General features: G+C 43.9%; 1 protein-coding gene across 1 annotated transcript in view; it reads left to right on the forward strand.

Annotated features, from left to right (window-relative positions):
* Nucleotides 1–19,300, forward strand: part of GARNL3 (GTPase activating Rap/RanGAP domain like 3) — a 164,101-nt gene that overhangs the window by 39,495 nt on the left and 105,306 nt on the right. Inside the window, 6 exon segments of the mRNA XM_075060474.1 lie at nt 466–584; nt 7,088–7,152; nt 8,920–8,983; nt 9,249–9,275; nt 9,678–9,753; nt 14,475–14,573. Of these exon segments, the coding sequence (XP_074916575.1) occupies nt 466–584; nt 7,088–7,152; nt 8,920–8,983; nt 9,249–9,275; nt 9,678–9,753; nt 14,475–14,573 (450 nt within the window).

A 19,300-nucleotide genomic window follows, 5' to 3' on the forward strand; every position in this document is an offset into this window, starting at 1 on the left:
ATGCAAATGTTGTGTACTCTGGGACTGGGCATACACACTGAAATTACTATCACAGCATGACAGAGAGCACAAAACCAAGAGCAGAGAAGGGGACAAAGGATAGAGTAAGCAAAAGGAATGGAAAGTGTTTAGTGAGGCTTGAGAGAGTTCAGAGGAAAATGTGACTGTGAGATTATTATAGGACCTGCTAGAATGAGGAACTCAAACTAGATGCAATAAGTAGAAGAATTCAGAGGGTAGTGGAGTGGTGGAAGCTGGAGGAGTGGCTGAGAGATTGAACAAGAGAAGGTTATTTTAATCAAGGCAAGAGATCACAGCACATGGACAAGGGTTTCAGCAGCGGGAAAAGTGAGTAAGGAGATTTTGGCAATATGCTGCTGGAAACCTACCAACAATGTAGTTCCTTTTGTAACAATTGATTTTTCCTTGTATGATTGTTTTTCATTTGTCATGTTTCCTTTCTAGTTCATCAGAATTACATAGGTACAGATGCAGAGAAGAACCCTTTTTTTCTATCTGTCGTGCTCTCCAACCAAAACAATCAACGTGTCCCTCAATACCGCTCAATTCTCTGGAAAAAAACAGTAAGGAACAAATAATAATTGTTGCCTGCCTGCCTGCTCTCCATGGTTTTTTAGGGCATTTCCTTCCCTCAGTTGTACCACTGAATTCTTAACATTTTTCCATAGCTACTGTGCTGTGGTTACCACAGGAGATACATATATGGTATGAGTAAGCCCAGAAGAGAATTCAGACAAATCTTCTCTGTAGGGTTCATGTTTCCAGATGCTAATTTTTTGTCATCCTGGCTTCCTTCACCTACAGGAAACCTTTGGATCCCCTGCTGACCGCCTAAAGGTCATTCACTGGGTATTAAAACTCACTTATTTTTAAGTATTTACTATTTCGGAGCACTGTCAGTGTGGATAGCTTTATATAAAACATAGGAGAAGGAATGATCCCTACTCCAAGGATGTTCAATTCTGCATTTAGCGAGATCATACAGTTTGGACTGTCCGTATGTTGAATGACTTGCATAGAAGTTCAGTCACAAATGGGCATACTTCAATTATTCATTGTAGTGAATTATCATTGTAAAGCTTCACAGAAGTTGTATTTCAAGAAGATACACAAATGCATAGAGGGTGAATGTGTGACCACAAGGAGAGAGAGGAAGATCCATGTCTATGGGATAACATAAAAGGAGAAGTAAACATGAGAGAAGAAGGATTCAAAGAGAGTGTTTAGTTAGTAAGGTGGCTTAGGAGAGCAGACAGATGGGAGTGGGAAAAGAGAGGTGAGATATAGGTAGAGATTGCGTTGTCAAGGGCCTTGAAATAGATGATGACAAGAAGCTTAAAGTGCAATATGGAAGGCAAGATGAAGCCAGTGGAGGTGGGGAGTGACCTGGGCAGAAGCAGTAGAAGTGGTTTAAAGGGAAAAGGGTATTGTAAAATATGAAGTGTTGGTAGAGTGGCGTAACACATAACCACTTAAATAATTTATGCAAACTAAAAAAGCAAACAGGAAAATTAGACAGATTTATACAACTCCCAGGCAGTGAGAGTACATCAAAAGAATATCACCCACATATACTTCCTGTCTCACCTGTATTGCAGAAGAGATTTTGGTCAATTCTTGGTGGTATTTGCTTCCTAGGAATCACCCCATCCATATTGATTTGTTCCATGTTTCCTGGCTCTTGAGTGGACTGTCTTTACAAAAAACAAAATTAAAAACAAAACCACCAAAAAGGAAATGAAAAAAAATTGAGATAAAAGAAGGGAGGGAATGTTCTCTTCATTCTGCACTTTAGACTCCCCCATTGTACAGTAAAAATATGATGACAGATGGAAGTGTCAGTTACTTCAAAATACACTAGTCCAAATTATTAACAATTTATGGCTGCTGAATCAGTACAGTGGGCACAAGTAAGTTCATTCCAGTTCTCAAGATATTACTGGTTTTAGTGATATTATCCATTATAAATATAGGAAATATAATTAAAACTGGAATTAACTTTTTAATGCACCCATTGTATGTAGGAGAAAAGCTGGACAGTGTACAGATTATATAGTTTTGCTTGTGAGTGTTGTTTGATCCTACTGGCTGCCTTAATAGTCCCGTGTTTGTTGTCAGAAGTGCTACATATGAACATCAGCTGCAAATGAATTAAAATTCTTTGAGTTTCCTTCGTTTTCCCTTTATTATTTATCTGATATGGTTCTTTAGTGATGTGATCATTAGCCAATAAAACCTTTACTCACAGAAATAGTCTTCCAAATAACAATTTTAGTGGTAACTTTTTAATGAATTTTGGTAACTTCCCAGGCTGAGTTTGAAACAAGATTATGCCCTTGCTGTACCTACCTACTGTGTGATACCATATGACACCCACTGCATAACATGACTGAATATGTGCTCAAAATAAGGACTGTGGGAACATTTGCCATTCAGCAACCATTTGATCAGCTCTTCTAAATTTTCAGGAGCAGGTATACAAAAGTTAGAGTTCTGCAGCTAAGAACTGATGTGGTCTAACTGTGAGCCTTGTAAGATTTCCTTCTGTGGTTTAGTAAATGACAGTAAAATTCCACCGTGTGTTCAGGAAATATTGAGATAAAGTAAATAATAAACCTCATGCAATTTTACAAGTCAAAAGAATATCAGTGGTTTTATGCAGAATCAAAATTAAAGTGTAAGGTCATCAGTGATGTCTCTGGGAGTCTATTAAGTCCACTTTAAAAAGCTTTACAGAAATCTACTAAATGGCTTCATGTCAATGGAATATTTTCTTCCAGCACCAGAAAGAAAACTGAGACATGTTGTTCTTCGGTCTTCATTTTTCTGTAAAATATTTTGTTGTTGTATTGTGTTTTGTGATTCTAAAAAAAATATTTATTTTCTTTGTCATAGGGCTGGGAACATAACGGCTGGATTGTGTTTGTCCCCGTGTATAGGAGATGTAAATGGAAGGGAGGCGCCTTCTCCTTATTGTCTCCCTGGCATAACCATGTAGTGTCTCGGCATCATAATGTGATCCATTATGCTCTTGACCCTACTACAAAGAACAGACACGCTTTTTAAAGGTCAAAATAACATGCACTGCAATAGCAAAATATATGCTCCCTGGTACTGCCTCCTTTCCAAAGGGAGACACAGAAAAGGTGGGGCCATGGCCCCATTCCCCTTCACACAGTCTATGAAACTTATTAAATGACTCAGAGAACATATATTCCTAGGAGCACCAAGCTGAATTGTGCTTCCCAGAGTTCTTCCTAAGGCATTGCAGCTCCATTCCACTCCCAGAGTGGGCCAGTACTAATAGGTACAGTGTGACCCACAGTTTAGAGGGCTGATATTTTTCTTTTAGCGTTAGTGTTAGCTGCTTTCTGATTTCCTACCCCTCTTTTTTTCCCTGAATTGTGTGTGAAAGCTTCTAAGATGTTTACAAGATATGGCTCTCCTTCAAGTGGTCTCTGCATATTGCCTTCTGTAGGATGCACTGACAGTTTGTAGCTGAGATGGTGGAACCTTACTCATAGTGCCTGTTGGAGGACTCTCAGGCCCTTGTCTGCCCATTCCCTTACCATCATGAAGTTCTAGGGTAGGGGTCTCAAAGTCCCAGTCCACGGGCCATCTGTGGCCCAAGAACCTCCCCACTGTGGACTGCGGAGGAAAGACACATGCAGCCACTCTGCCAGCAATGTCTGCTGCAGGCACCACCCCCCTGAGTTCCCATTGGCTGGGTGAGAGGGACAGAGATACCATTACTAGTCGCCGGGCAGAGTCAGCCATGGAGGCAGCATCATTAGTTGCCTGGCAGAGTCAGCCATGGAGGCAGCGTCACTTTCTTCCACAATGAATATAAAGAAGTCAAAATACTGAACAGAACTATCTGATGCACACCTTCCTGCAGTCCTGAAGGTTTCGACTGCTCAGTTACTGAGGCCAGACATCAACAAACTGACAGGACTTGAAGCATTGCCAGGTGTCTGGCAAACGCTAAAAACTCTCTGGCAGGTGAAGAATTGTATAAAGTTGTATGACAGTTTTATTATTTCTAAGAAATTAAAAATTAAAAATACAATATAAACGTTTTCTTTTCTGAACACCATCTTCAGTGACATTATTGGCCCATGGGGAGGATTTGAGAACTGGCACTGGCCCTAAGGTAAATTGAGTTTGAAACCCCTGTCCTAGGGGCTAGGTTTGGCACTGACTGCCTCAGTCCCTTCCAGCACCAGCAGTGATGGATTAGGAAACCAGACTGAACCTGTGGTCTAAAGCTTTCTTCAAGATAGCTATTTTATTAGGCTTTAGCTATAGCTATTGTTTACAGTTATTTAGTATAAGGTTTTATTAAACTAGGTTTATAGTAATTTAGTATAAGGTTTTATTAAAATAGCAGAGTGAAAAAACACTCCAGTGAAGTAGCAAATATTATTACAAACTCAATTATGGGCAGGTCTACACTCCGTCAGGGATAAACGCTCTGAGATTGATCCACCCACCAAATCGACTGCAGATTGATCTCCAGTCAATCCCTGTACTCTATCCCTGACGAGAAGGGTAATGTAAGTTGACTGGAGATTTTCTCCCGTTGACCTCCTGTGGTGTAGACCCCATGGTAACTTGACCTAAGGTACGTCGACTCCAGCTACGTTATTCGTGTATGTTTGTCATAGCCAAACCAGAAATTGAAGGATCCGAATTTATCATCAGCAACACAATTAGAAATTATGAATGTTGTGCCAGATCTACATGTCGGTTCCAGGCTTCTTACCCAATCTCCTGTTACTGTAGTGCTCACAACTGTCACTTGGATCTGATGCCTCCACCTTAATTGGATGCAGGAAGTGAAGAATTGAGAGAGAGGAAATCATCTTCAGAGTCAGAAAAAAGAAGGGTAGAGGAGCACCATGCCTGGCCTCTGCTTTAACCTCCTAAAACAGATTCTCCTAGTAAACCAGTCTCTCCAGTGCCAGGACCACTGCTGTTGCCTCTGTGTTCTGGATTGGATCTGGAATCAGATCTGCAATCTGTAGACAATTACAAGCAGGAGGTGCTATCAGTTTGTATGTCCTTAGAAAAATCTCTGGCTCTCAACCAGTCCAAGAGGACCCTTATTATGGATAATGTTATGAATTGGATTTGGTTGTAGCTTACTGGCAGATGCTGCCGTGTTCAAGAGGCCCTTGTTGGCCATCCCCAGATCTGCAGAACAGTGTACAGTTTCAGTCCCCTCTAGCACTTCCAGAAACAGTTCCCAGAGATTTGAAGATACCAGATCTATTGACAAAATATAGCGGAAGACCAGTCTCCTACTCTATCGTACAACTGTTTTATAGGAATTTCAGTAGATGGATCCTGAAATTAACAATCAAACATCTCCCAGAACACTGCCTCTGCATTGTGACCTCATTCCCCACCTAGCGTGGCAACAGCAGCTGTCCCTTCCCATCTCAGAGAGGTATAAGCAGCAACATGGCAAGGGTGGTAGCAAGGACAAACCATCCTCAGCACTTCCCAGCACTTAGGGTGCATATGATTAGGTGGATGGGCTGGTGACTATTGCATTTTTTCTCTCCTGCTATGCTTAGTCTTCTGATGGTTGGATGTTGATGGAGTTCCCCAGAGCAGTAGGTCTTGGATTAATATCCCATTGAGATGAATGAGGTAGTTCAAATGTCTCAGAGCTATTGTCTCAGGCTCTGTGCAAACTTCAGGAGATGTTACTGTGTCAGTCAGTTCATGTTTGTTTTTCTTCCCAACCATGGGGACTAGAAACTTTTTAAAATGCGAGCTCAGATTCTGCTGTAATCGCTTGTCTCTGGGAGCAGGGGTCCCAGACACAGGGCTGTAGTGCCTATGGCTTACTTAAGCCATCCTTGTGTTCAGGTACTCAGGTAGCTTATCTCTCACAGGGGCTAATATCAGATGCTTTATGGGAAGGTTTCAGAGTCTCCATAATGGGTAAAGTATCAGAGGGGTAGCCGTGTTAGTCTGGATCTGTAAAAGCAGATCTTCCATAATGGGTAGTTAACTTCACCTATAGGCATGCTATTACTTTTTTCCTAACCCAAGACAGTTAGTGATTAGATTAAATCCTGATCCATGAGGATTTATATACCTTATGAACTTTTATTCTAGCTAATATAACTATTTTTATAATCCACCTAAATATATAATATTTTATTTAACCCTGCGATTATTGCTGCAGTATCCTGTAGCACTGAGTTCCAAAGTTGAATAATACATTTTGTAAAAATATTTTCTTCTATTTGTTTATTTACTGGACTTAATTTTTGTTGGCTGTCCCTTTATTCTTGTATTATGAGACTGTAAAGAGGAGCACTTGACTTACTTTCTCTGTACAATTTAATATTTTTATACTTGTAAGACATTACTTCTTATACGGGCTCTCTAAACTTAAATAGCCTTAATTTTTTTAGCCTCTCCTCCTGTGGAAATCTATCCATGCTTCTAATCATTTTCATTGTCCTTATCTGCAACACTTCATTAATTCTGAGATGAGTTGCCAAAACTGAATACAGTATTCCAGATGAATGGCATGTTATCAATTTATATTATGGTATTATAATTATAATAAAGCTTTTAATATTTTGTTTTGCCTTTTTTGACTACCAGTGTACATTGAGAAGATTCAATTTAGCAGTCCATAGTGATACAGTGACAATTTTTCCTAAGTAGTTATAGATATCTTAGAATCCATTTATGTGTATGTACAGTTCAAGTGTTCCTCTCAGTGAGCACTGTCTTGCAATTGTCTACATTTTAATTTCATCAATCCTCATGCTGTTAGATGACTTAACATTGTTAATTCCCCCTGCAGTTCCTCACATTCCATTATACTCTAGATTAGCCTAAATAATGTTGCATTCTCTACATGTTTTGTCACATCACTCTCTTCCTCCCCTTTTCAGGTAATTAGCAAATATATTTAAATATAACATTGAGCATGGGATCCTGGTTTTTAGTTTGCTTGTTTTTACTAAGATTCATACTTAGTTACGTAGAAATTTCAGCATTTGATGTAACCTCTTCTAGTATTTTTCCTTTATAGGGTACTCAGAAAATATGCCTCCCTTACAGTCCCACAAAAACATTATCAGTGAAATCTATTTTAAGGTAAATATTCACAATGAGTTATCATTAAATGTATTTGTCTGTGCCCTATTTTCCTTTTCTGTCATTCAGAAGCTTTATTTCTGTTCATATTTTCTTTTCCATTATGGCTGTAGAAAACAGTGAAACAAAGAATACAGTTCTTAGGGAAAGCACATATATGAAGGTGCCTCCAGTCCAGGTGCTATAGAATGCCAAGTAATAGCCTTGTGAAACCTCTGTGGCAATGGAGAAATACAATTCTAAGCACCTTTGGGGGGTGGGGCAGTGTGTGTGTGTGGAAATAGCTTTAACTTAGAAATTTGGCACTAACTGGAACTAACTAATTGGTGCTTGAGAGGAAGTGACCTTGGGGTTGCTTATGGACAGACCAGCTGAAGCCTCACGAAGTTGGGTGGAGAGATCTGAGTAGAATGTGGCTGAGGGGGTAAAGGCAACCAAGAAAGAAACAAAGATTCCTAAACAGATTGGAGTCCTTAGCTGATTCTCTCCTTCTCTGCTTTTTCATGTGAGATATTGTGGATTCTCTTCTGCACTGTTTCCCAGACTTTTGAAAGCTGACCCCCCTCCCCTTTCAGGAAAAGAAATCAAATGCGCTCCCCACTCACTCACCAGGTGTTGTTAAAGGTCTTACTCATCTTACCACCTCCGCGCCCTCCATCTAGTCTTTTGTCCTCTCATCCATGAAGTGCAATAGCTAACAGTGTTAACATTTAGAATATCACTGGTATATGATTTCAGAGTGGTAGCTGTGTTAGTCTGTGTCAGCAAAAACAATGAGGAGTCCTTGTGGCACCTTAGAGACTAACAAATTTATTTGGGCATAAGCTTTCGTGGCCTAAAACCCACTTCATCAGATGCATGGAGTGAAAAATACAGTAAGTAGAATATATATTATAGCACATGAAAAGATGGAAGTTGCTTTACCAAGTGAGGGGTCAGTGCTAACAAGGCCAATTCAATTAAGGTGGAAGTAGCCTGTTCTCAACAGTTAACAAGAAGGGGTAAATGTCGAGAGAGAGAATTTCTTTTTGTAGTGACCCGTCCACTCCCAGTCTTTATTCAGGCATAAGTTGATGGTGTCCAATTTGCAAATTAATTCCAGTTCTGCAGTTTCTTGTTTGTTTGTTTTTGAAGTTTTTTTGTTGAAGAATTCTTCAATTCCCACTTCATGAAATCCTGAACTGTTGGGTAAAACAAGACTAGGAAAGAGATAGTGGATAAAATTACATACAGTCAGAACTATAGATAAGGTTATTTTTTTCTGTTTAATAAGTCATATTTTGTATTTTTCTGCATCTACAAAAGTTTTATCATGTTTCTTCTGTATACAGTTGACTATTTTTCTATTTTCCTGTGTCGCTTGTGCATATTTAGGTTGTAGTTTTATGTCAAGCTTAATAATACACCAGTTTGTTTTGGTTTTCACTTCCCTTATGGTACTTTTTAGGAAGCATAGGAAAATTTACAAAACAAAATTCACTATTGTGTCATATTAAAAGGATAACTATGATGTTCCTTAGCCCAGAGCTTTATTTGCAAACAAAATAAGGTTTAACTTGCTGGCAATGCAATATCTTACTCATTTCTTTCTCTAAATTCCCATGCAGTAGTCAGTGTCACAGGGCAAAGAGATCATTAGAATGCAAACATAGATGATAAAATGGCTATTCAGTTAGTTCTTTATGTGCAGGTGTGTATCACTAAATGGCTAATATTGAAAAATATCCTCTCTCTCTTACAAAATCTATTATTTTAATTGCATTTCAGTGCCATGAATCTTGACAAATTTGAAAAAAGCCCTAGGGAAATTCTTCACCCTGAGATACAAAAGGTAAGGAAGAGATTGGTTTTTTCCCTCTTGTGTTGTGGAACACACTATTTACAGAAATAAATTTTACTAGTTGTTGCTCAGTTGCAGTGGCAGGACATGATAGTGCAGATTACAGTTCTGTGACATTGCCAAAAAATGTGGCTTGAAGTGTATTGAAGTGTCCCTTGAAAAGGAAAACAACTTTGATTTTTAAAGGATTGGAAAAAAGATGGTTAGATCTTTGTTTGTCAAAGTGCTAACCAGGCTCTTTTTTTTTTTTTAACAGGATTTACTGGTTCTTGAAGAGCAAGAGGTAAGTGTAAAAAGATCATTTTGAATTCACAAAACCCATTCAGCGAATATTAGCTTTGCATTTAGAATAAGTTCCCCTTTATTTGTAATAACTGAGAAACCAGTCATTTCTTGTAACAAGGTCTGTAATGTGAGGCACTGTAGAGCATGCAAAGCTGAAGATTGTCTGTCTGTAAGTTCCATTGTGAATACATTTAAGTACATAAATAGAATTTCATCATATGACCCAAAGATAAATTAGTGGAGAAAAATATAAATGTGTTATTTGTGTAACACAAGGATATGGGCTATATATTTCCATAAGTAGGACTTGTATACAAATTCTTAGTGGAAAAATTATAAGAAAAGTACATTTGTTGACCTTTCCTGATTAACACACTATATCCCTGTTTTTATTTCTCAGGGCTGCGTAAATTTTAAGTTTGGAGTTCTTTATGCCAAAGATGGTCAACTTACAGACGATGAAATGTTCAGCAATGGTAAGTCAGCTTTTCATCTGATAATTGAACGCTTTTGGCTGCCCGAACGGAAAAACAACAGGACTGCATATTGACCCTATATATTGACTATGAGAAAGAGAGATGGCTATTAGTGCTATGCTAGTGATGGGTCTTTTCTGTGTGCAGGACTTGCAGAGTTAATCCAGTATCAGGGTCTGAGCTGGCCTTTGTGTTAGAGTAAAATATTGCATTATTTTTACATTTATGCATAAAAGGATTAAAAAGTCAGCTTCTCACAGTTGCTGTTTTGACACCGGTGTGATGTTGCAAATGCACTTTAAGTAACTCTGTATATTCCCACTTATGAAATATTGTGGCATCTTTTGGTAGAACCCTTTTTTCTAGCAGTGTAGCTAGAGGGCTCCTGTGGCCCACCCCGTTCCTCAGCATACCCCACATACTGAGTGTGAGGCTACAAAGGTGGCAAAGTGCCTTCCCACCTCCATTCTGCCTAACCGCATGCCTGGGTGGATGTGAAACGCTCTGATGTCCTCAGAGGCAGAGTCTTCTCTTCTAAGAATTAGTTTAGCATTTTCATATCACAAAATGTCAAAATCATCTAAAGTATTTCTGATTCGTGATGGCTGGGCACCATTTCCAGTACAAGGTGCTCCCATTTAGCTTTTCCTTGGCACCCAGAGTACGTACAAAATGTCTTTCTGCTGTAGTGTCTCATTTAAGGAATGAGGATATTTTCATTTACCCTTTCTTGGATAATTAGCTGCTAAAGGCAACTGTGCATGAGGACCCGATGAGCCACATAGCCCCCAGAACCAAACTTCTCTCAGACCTAGGATTCTTTCTGTCCTGCTCAAAGGATTCCCTTTAAAGGGGCCATATTAAACTCTGTAGAAGGGAGAGTTTTTCTGCCAGACCACAGGTTTCTAAGAATTAGACAGAGTTAATTAAATATTTGAAGTTGTCCTATACAGAGGGGCAAGGTTTCTTACGGGTTTTATGGCAGTCACTATCTATGCATTCTGCACAGCTGACAGTGAGACCCATTCAGTACTGGATGTCCTGGGTCCCCAGCCCACGTCAGGCAGGCTTTCAATTATGATCATCATGCCTCACCACCTTATAGTATGTCCAGACTGGTGGTCAAACAGGGCACACCTGAATTACTTGACAGTTTGAGGGCTCTGGTCATCCCAGGAGAGAGCATTGCACATCAGCATACTGGAACTGGGTTTTGACTCTCAAATCATTCCTCTGTATTCTGCAAGGGAAGGCTGTGGACGTAATAACAGACAGTACATTGGTAATATACTATATTGACAAATGGGAGAACTTATTCCACCCCCTTGTGTGTGGAGGTGACAAAGTTATGGGATTGTGTATCTGCCATGACATTCATCCCATGGCACTACATCTGGCAGTTGAGAACAATGTAGTTGCAGATCACCTGAGCAGAGATGGCTCTCAGATGCACCAGTGGTCCTTAAAGGATAAGCTAGTTCAGACTGTATTTTCGAGGTGGGGTCAGCCAGTTGTGGACTTGCTCATGACACGACCCAACAGGAAATGCCACTGTTTCTATTCCAGAATGGGCCGAGACAGTCAGTCCCTGTTAGATGCTTTCCTTCTGCACTGCGGGGAAGAGTGTGATGTTTGCCTTTCCCTTGATACAGAAGGCAATAAGGAAGATACATCAGGACAGGGCATGGGTGATACTCGTTGCCCTGACGTGGCAACGTCAACAGTGGTTTGCTGATCTCATTCATGCATCTTCCTCTGTCCCAGGAGGAGGATCTTTTATCTGCACCTGCAGTCCCTGTACCTGATGGCTTGAGTGACTGGGATTTGACTCTGTCTATTCTTGAGCAGTTATGTTGGTCATCTGTGCAGGGCGTACTAGTTAGTTTTAAAAAACAGTCCAGTAGAAACTACCACCATCTGAAGTGGTCCAGATTTCAGGGATGGATTCATGGGAAGTCTGATTCCCCTACAATCTTCCATCGCTTGTGTTCTGGAATACTTAATGTATTTAAAAAAAATCAAATATTGTCTAATTAATTGTTAAAAGTTCATTTGGCAGCCATTTCCATGGATCATACGTTGGTTGGTGGTAGATCACTGCTCATGTTTCCGATAAAGAAGCTCATGGAAAGTTTATAAAACTTGTATCCTCCTGTGAGAGATCCTGCCCCTTTTGGGGACCATAATTTGGTTTTGACTATGTAGATAAAACCTCCATTTAAGCCTTTGGCAGAGTGTTCATTTTATTATTTGCCTTTCAAAACTGTCGTCTTTATTTCCATTACATCAGCCAGGGGAGTGAGTGAGGTGACTGGAGTCAAGGCTGATTCACCTTTTTACTTCCTTTAATAGAGACAAGGTAATTCTTATACCTGGTCCTTGGTTCTTGCTTAAGGTAGTGGGTATTTTTCACCCCTAAATTACATTCTAATAAAGGGGAATCTGTCCTCCATCAGCTGGATGCCCAAAGGGCTCTTGCATATTATTTGGACAGGACTAAGAGTTTTTGTAAAATGTCTAGACTGTTCGTTATGTATGTCAAGAATAATATAGGGCATATGGTTTCTTCTCAGACTATTTCCTGGTGTATTAAACAGTCTGTTCAATCTGACCACATTACATTAGAGCTGTGGTTGCTTCTTTCGCTTGTTTGAGGCAGGTGTCAGATGTTGAGGTCTACAAAGCTACAACCCAGACTTCGGTTCACACCTTTACCAAGCATGCTTCAGTTTTATTCAATTAAGACTATGTTCCTACCTCCATGTTTATCTCAGTACTCTTTATCAATCTATCCCATAAGTGGGAATATGCAAAGCCACTGAAAGACGAAATGAAGGTTATTTACCTTTAACTGGAGTTCTTTGAGATGTCTGTGCATATTCACACTTCTCCCCCTTCTTCCCCTCTCTGTCAGAATCCTGGTTGTGATGTCTCTGGCTTTGTGGAGGAAGCAACTGGGAGGGTCCTCTACCCCAATTATAGCCTCAACTTCAGTATGTTGGGTGTGCTGAGAAGAGGGGCAGAGGTGCAGAAGTGCCGTAGCTACGCTGCTAGAAGGGTAGGTTCAAAGGGTTCTTATGCAAGGCACCATAGGGTGGTGCAATATTCCATAAATAGGAGTATGCAAGGACATCTCCAAGAACTCCAGTTTTCTTTACAATAATTCTAAAAATATTTGAAAAATACCTTTTGGGCAACTGGAAAGAGGCTGTATCCATTGTTGGGGTTTTTTTCCCCCGAGTTTGAGATTGTTGTATACCCAAAAGAATGCTTGTAGATGTGCCGGACTCACCCCTCCGGCGCCTCCTGCTGGTGACTTCTGGGAATTAGCTCAATTCAGCTCTAGAGCGCCCTCTGCAGGCTGGTGATCCACCTGTCCTCTGGCCCCCATGTTCCTCCCTGGACCCGGTGTCCTTTTACCTGGGGTGCTGCTCCCTAGCAGTAATCCCCTCAGTCCTAGGGTCTCCCCTCCCCAGGGAACCCCCCACCCATTATTCCCACCTTGCCTCAGTATAAGGCTACTGCTAGTCATTGTCTAGCCCCACACTCTGGGGCAGACTGCAGTATCAGCCTACTCATCACTGGCAAGGAGGGTTTGGACCTGCTGCCTTGGCCTACCCCTGGGCTGCCCTCTGCAACCCCTAGTACCCGTTGGCCTTCTGCTAGTCCGCAGCCTGGGGCTTTCCAGGCTAGAGCTGCCCAGCCTGTCCCCAGCCCTGCTTCACTCAGGTACTCTGCTCAGGTCCCTGCAGCCCAGCCCCTCTCTCTCCACAAAAAGAGAGACTTCTTGGGCCTCTGGCTCACAGCTTCTTATAGGGGCCAGCTGGGCCTGTTCGGGGCATGGCCCCAGCTGCAGCCACTTCCCCCAGTCAGACCAGACTAAAAGCTGCTTTCTCCAGCCACAGCCCCCTCCCAGGGCTGTTTTTATCCCTTCAGGGCAGGAGCAGGGGTCCACCCTGCTACAATGCTTTTGATTTCTTACACATTAAATATAATTTCTTTGAATAGTTGTGTTTGTGTGAATTTTTATTTTCACCTGGCTAACAATAATAAAAAAACCCAGACTTTTGGGTTTTGACTTTTTTCTTAATGAGGGCTTTGTATACTTTAAAATTACACTTGAAAAAAAATTGAGTTTTGTATGATTAAAGCTCTGGATAGCTTCTGGTGTGTTGGTGCTGTTTTCAGGTATTGTTTAATATATTTGAAATAAAAACATCCATTTTTTTTTAAGGGATTGGAGGAAGTACCACTTATTTCCCATTTTATTTTCCCTTTCTTGAGGCCTTGCATCATGATGACTGTCCCTGTGCCATCAGAATTAGCACGAGGTCACTGTTTACTAAACACATGGTGATCCCTTTTTCTACCTGTTCCTCAAGGTTGACAGTGCTATTTTCAGAGAGCTCCCAGACTTGGGTGATATGAGGCAAATTGAACTCAATTGTGAAATTCTGGTTCCCCACATGGTGGTATGTTCCTCTACTGTTGAGCCAGTGGGTCAGCTCACACATTCCTGTTTCATGTATTAAATTTCTAATATACCCATGCAGATATTTAGAGAATTAATATAGAAAAGGGACACTCACATGAAGAAGCAGTTCTTGCCTGAATATAAGCTGGGGAGTAGGCCCTGTGTTCTGTATTGTTGTTAATGTGCAGTTGCATCTGCCATACCGATGAACTGTTTCATGCCTAACACTGCTTTCCTCCACTTGTAGAAACCGGAAGTGACAGCTTTCAAAGATTATTGAATCTTTTGGGTGACACAATTACACTGAAGGGTTGGACAGGCTACAGAGGAGGCCTGGACACTAAAAGTAAGATTTCAGCTAAAATAACTGGTGACAGGTCCATTGTGATCGTGCTTGTTAGTGTGCATGCATATGTACAGAATGTAAGCACACTTGTATATTGTTTACATAACAGAAAGTAATAGTCCAGTCTGAGAAGAGACCTACTCAGATACTATTTCATTTTGCCATTTTTCATCAAATAATAATAATGTTAATATTATTGGTAAATCTTGATCTCTCCACCACTGACACTACCACTGAGGCTATGTCTGTCATGACACACTCCTTTCAAAACCTTCTAATACTATTCCTTAGTCATCCGGGGTTGGTTATGGCTAAGCAATGTGAGACACTCCCTTCCTTACAACAGTGCTTGCAATGGGAATATCAGCATGGAGAGGCATCCCCACTGACTGTAATAGGAAATAACATTTCTTCTTCGAGTGCTTGCTCATATCAATTCCAATTAGGTGTGCGCGCGCCGCATGCATGTTCGTCGGAAGATTTTTACCCTAGCAACATTCGATGGGTCGGCTGGGTCGCCCTCTGGAGTGGCGCCACCATAGCGCCGGATATATACCCCTGCCGACCAAACGGCCCTTCAGTTCCTTCTTACTGCCCGTGACGGTCGTTGGAACTGTGGAGCGCGGCTTTGCTGATCTCCACATCCCTAGCTTCTCGTAGTTCTTTGCTCTTTACTATGTTTATCGTTCGAGTTCGTGTAGTTATAGTTAGTGTTAGTACTTATATTCATAGTTAGTTGAAAGGGGGATCAGGGATTAGTCCCTTTCCTCCACCCCGGTGCGGGCCCATGCCCAAGGCACCAGGATTCAAACCGTGCTCAGCGTGCCAGAAGCCGATCCCAGTAGGGGATCCCCACGACTCCTGCCTCAAGTGCCTAGGGGAATCCCACCTTCCTGACAAGTGCCGTATTTGCAAGTCATTTAAACCAAGGATGAAGAAGGAGCGGGACTTTCGATTGAAGCAGCTCCTCATGGAGTCGGCACTTAGTCCTGCAACACCGGTACCGAGCGCCCAACAGACTACCTCGGTAAGGAGCGCCCCTTCGGCACCAGATCACTCCGGTACCAAGAAGGAGTCCTGGCACCGACCTCTACCGGCACTGACTCCTCGGCACCGCTCCCTTTCCCCGACTGGGAAATGACATAGAGTTCTGACTCCAGCCTCGCAGAAGGAGCACTCGTCTAAGACGGTTCATCGGGCACCGTCATCCGCTGCGACACCGTCGACACGAGCACTGCAGATTGCAGCTCCACTTAGCGCGGCACTGTCGATTCTGGTCCCACAAGGGCCATTGAGTCCGGTGCCGGACAGCTCCCCGGCTCTTGCTGTGGTTGAGCTTGCTCTCCCTTCTATGCCGGAGACCTTCTCTACGGCAAGGGAGCTCATTGCTATGATGGAGCCGATACCTCCTCAACCCCCGGCACCGCCAGTGCGGGTTGTGCAATCCATCAGCATGCCGGCCATGGTAAGGCCTCCTTCCGACGGTCCACCAGAGAGACGTCATTCCAGATCACGGTCTTGCAGACGCTCTCGATCACATCGTTCCCGCTCCCGGCGCCGCTCGCAGTAACGGCACCGCTCTCCATCACGGTACCGGTCGCACTCGCGGTGATATTCAACATCTTGTTCACCGGCCAGATACTCCTGGTACTGATCTGGCTCTCTGCACCGATCTCGGTACCGTGTATCCCGCAGTCGCTCCAGACGAAGAGACTCGAGATCTCGGTCGACCTCCTGGCTCCGGTATGGTAGAAGGTCCCGGTCTTGCTCGCGGTACCGCAATAGCTCCCGGTACCGCTCCCCGGTACAGCCCCGGGGTTGAGCGTCAAGAACAGTGGTGCCCTCCCAGGGTCTCTCGGCACCACCGTGGCCTTCAAGACACACATCGGTATCGTCTCAGGCTGGTAGTGCATCCTACCATCAGGAGCGTGACTCTGACATCCCCAGCCAATATCCGGAGAGACAAAGCCACAAACAAGAGCCTCATCACTGGTCCTTCTGGACACCATGGGCATACCACCAGGCCCAAGGTGCCCCATCAGTGGCTCAACGGTCGGCCCTGTCAGAACACCGGGTACCAGAGGCAACAGTGAGCCGCCCTTCCCCTACGGGCACGGACAAGGCTCCAATTCCATCTGCAGTCACCGAGGTTCCACCTGGTGCAGATGACGCCCCTCAAGTACATGACCCACCTCAGGACCCATTGGTCCCGGGCCTCTCCTTCTCACCTGATGAGGCGGTAGCAGGAACATCCTCCTCAGGCCCTCCACCAATTTATCTCGGGGCCCATCAAGACCTCTTGAGGCGGGTGGCTCAGAATATGAACTTGCAGATGGAGGAGGTCACTGAAATAAAGAAACCGGTCGTGGACATCTTATCGGCCGATGCACCTACTAGAGTGGTTCCGTTCATCCGCACTATACAAGCTAATGCGGACATCATTTGGCAATCCCCAGCTTCAATTCCACCTACAGCTAGGGGAGTAGAGAGGAAATATATGGTCCCCTCAACGGAGTACGAATACCTCTACACTCACCCACCTCCCTGCTCTCTAGTTGTCCAATCGGTGAACGAATGGGAGCATCATGGCCAGCAAGCATCAGCTCCTAAGGCGAAGGAGGCTAGACACATGGACCTCCTAGGCCGCAAAATATACTCAGCTGGGGGCCTCCAACTTAGAGTGGCAAACCAACAAGCCCTCCTAAGTCAGTATAACTTTAATACGTGGGTGTCTGTGGGGAAGTTTATGGAGCTTCTTCCCCAGGAGTCCCGTCCAGAGTTTACGGCCCTACTTGAAGAAGGTAAAAAGGTAGCAAGAACCTCCCTCCAGGCCTCTCTGGATGCAGCGGACTCGGCTGCCAGAACTCTGGCATCCGGAGTGACAATGAGGCGTATCTCCTGGCTCCAGGCTTCAGGCCTTCCCCCTGAATTGCAGCAGACCATTCAGGATTTACCCTTCGAGGGCCAGGGCCTTTTCTCAGACAAAACCGACCCCAGGTTGCAAAATCTGAAGGACAATCGTGTCATAATGCGCTCTCTGGGTATGCATGCGCCAGTGACCCAACGAAGGTCCTTCCGGCCCCAGCCACACCGCCCTTACAACCAGACTAGGCCACGTCAGGACACTACCAGAAGGCGTGGCAGGGGGAATCGGCGGAGTCAGTCTGGCCCTCAAGGAACTCAAAGTCAAGTGCCTCCTAAACCACCAACAGGGCCCAAGCAAAACTTTTGATAGGACACCCGAGGACAGCCCACCAGATACCCTACCGGATCCTTCTCCCTCCTTTTTGAACCGCCTCTCCCATTTCCTCCCTGCCTGATCCCAGCTAACCTCAGATTGTTGGGTCCTCCGCACGGTGGAAGCAGGATACCACCTCCAGTTGTTTCAGGCCCCCCCCCCCATCCATCCCTCTTCAGGGACCCCTCTCACGAGCAATTCCTCTTACAAGAGGTCCAGGCGCTCCTAAAACTGGGAGCCATAGAGGAGGTGCCAAAAGACACGAGGGGCAAGGGTTTCTATTCCCACTACTACTTAATCCCCAAGGCAAAGGGAGGTCTACGACTGATCCTAGACCTTCGAGAACTCAACAAATTCATGATAAAACTGAAGTTCCGCATGGTATCCCTGGGGACCCATCATCCCATCCCTGGATCCGGGGGACTGGTATGCTGCCTTCGATATGAAGGACTCGTATTTCCACATCACCATTTATCCACCACACAGACGGTACCTCCATTTTGTGGTCAACCACCAACACTTTCAGTTCACGGTACTTCCCTTTGGCCTTTCTACAGCTCCAAGAGTCTTCACCAAATTCATGGCTGTAGTAGCCGCCTCTCTCCGGCGGCATCAAGTACACGTCTACCCATATCTCGACGATTGGCTCATTCGAGGGACTTCCCAGTCATAAGTATCGCAGCTCCTGTGCATCATTAGAGACCTCTTCAGGAGCCTAGGCCTCATGATCAACACAGAAAAGTCTGCTCTGACACCCATGCAGAGAATAGACTTCATTGGAGCTGTTCTGGACTCCAATCTGGCCAGAGCCTGCCTCCCCCAGTCGCGTTTTCAAACAGTGGCTTCAATAATCCGAAGTCTTCAATCCTTTCCGACAACGTCAGTCCGCACCTGCCTCAGCCTAGTAGGTCACATGGCCTCCTGCACCTTCATGACCAAGTATGCGAGGCTACGTCTTCGTCCCTTCCAAACCTGGCTTGCTTCAATATACCGTCCACACAGAGACAGTGTGGATTCGGTGCTCACTATCCCCAGGAAGGTTCTCGACTCCCTCACTTGATGGTTAGACCCCTCTCTGGTCTGCGCAGGGATGCCATTCCATCCACCGCAACCCTCAGTGGCCCTAACCACAGACGCGTCATCTCTGGGTTGGGGTGCCCACCTTGGGAACCTTCACACTCAAGGCCTCTGGTCGCCCCAAGAGCTGGCCTTGCACTTCAGTGTGAGGGAGCTGAGAGCAGTCCATCTAGCATGCCAGGTGTTTCAGGACCATCTACAAGGACAACACAACGGCCATGTTTTACATAAACAAGCAGGTCGGAGCACGCTCCTCCTTCCTTTGTCAAGAAGCCATCTGCCTCTGGGACTTTTGCATAGCCCACTCTATCGATTTGGTAGCGTCTTTTCTCCCAGGAGTCCAGAACACTCTGGCAGATCACCTCAGCAGGTCCTTCCTGTCTCACAAGTGGTCGATTCGTCCGGATGTTAT

This window comes from Chelonoidis abingdonii, chromosome 24, assembly GCF_003597395.2.
Source record: "Chelonoidis abingdonii isolate Lonesome George chromosome 24, CheloAbing_2.0, whole genome shotgun sequence".
NCBI classification, from domain to species: Eukaryota; Metazoa; Chordata; order Testudines; family Testudinidae; genus Chelonoidis; species Chelonoidis abingdonii.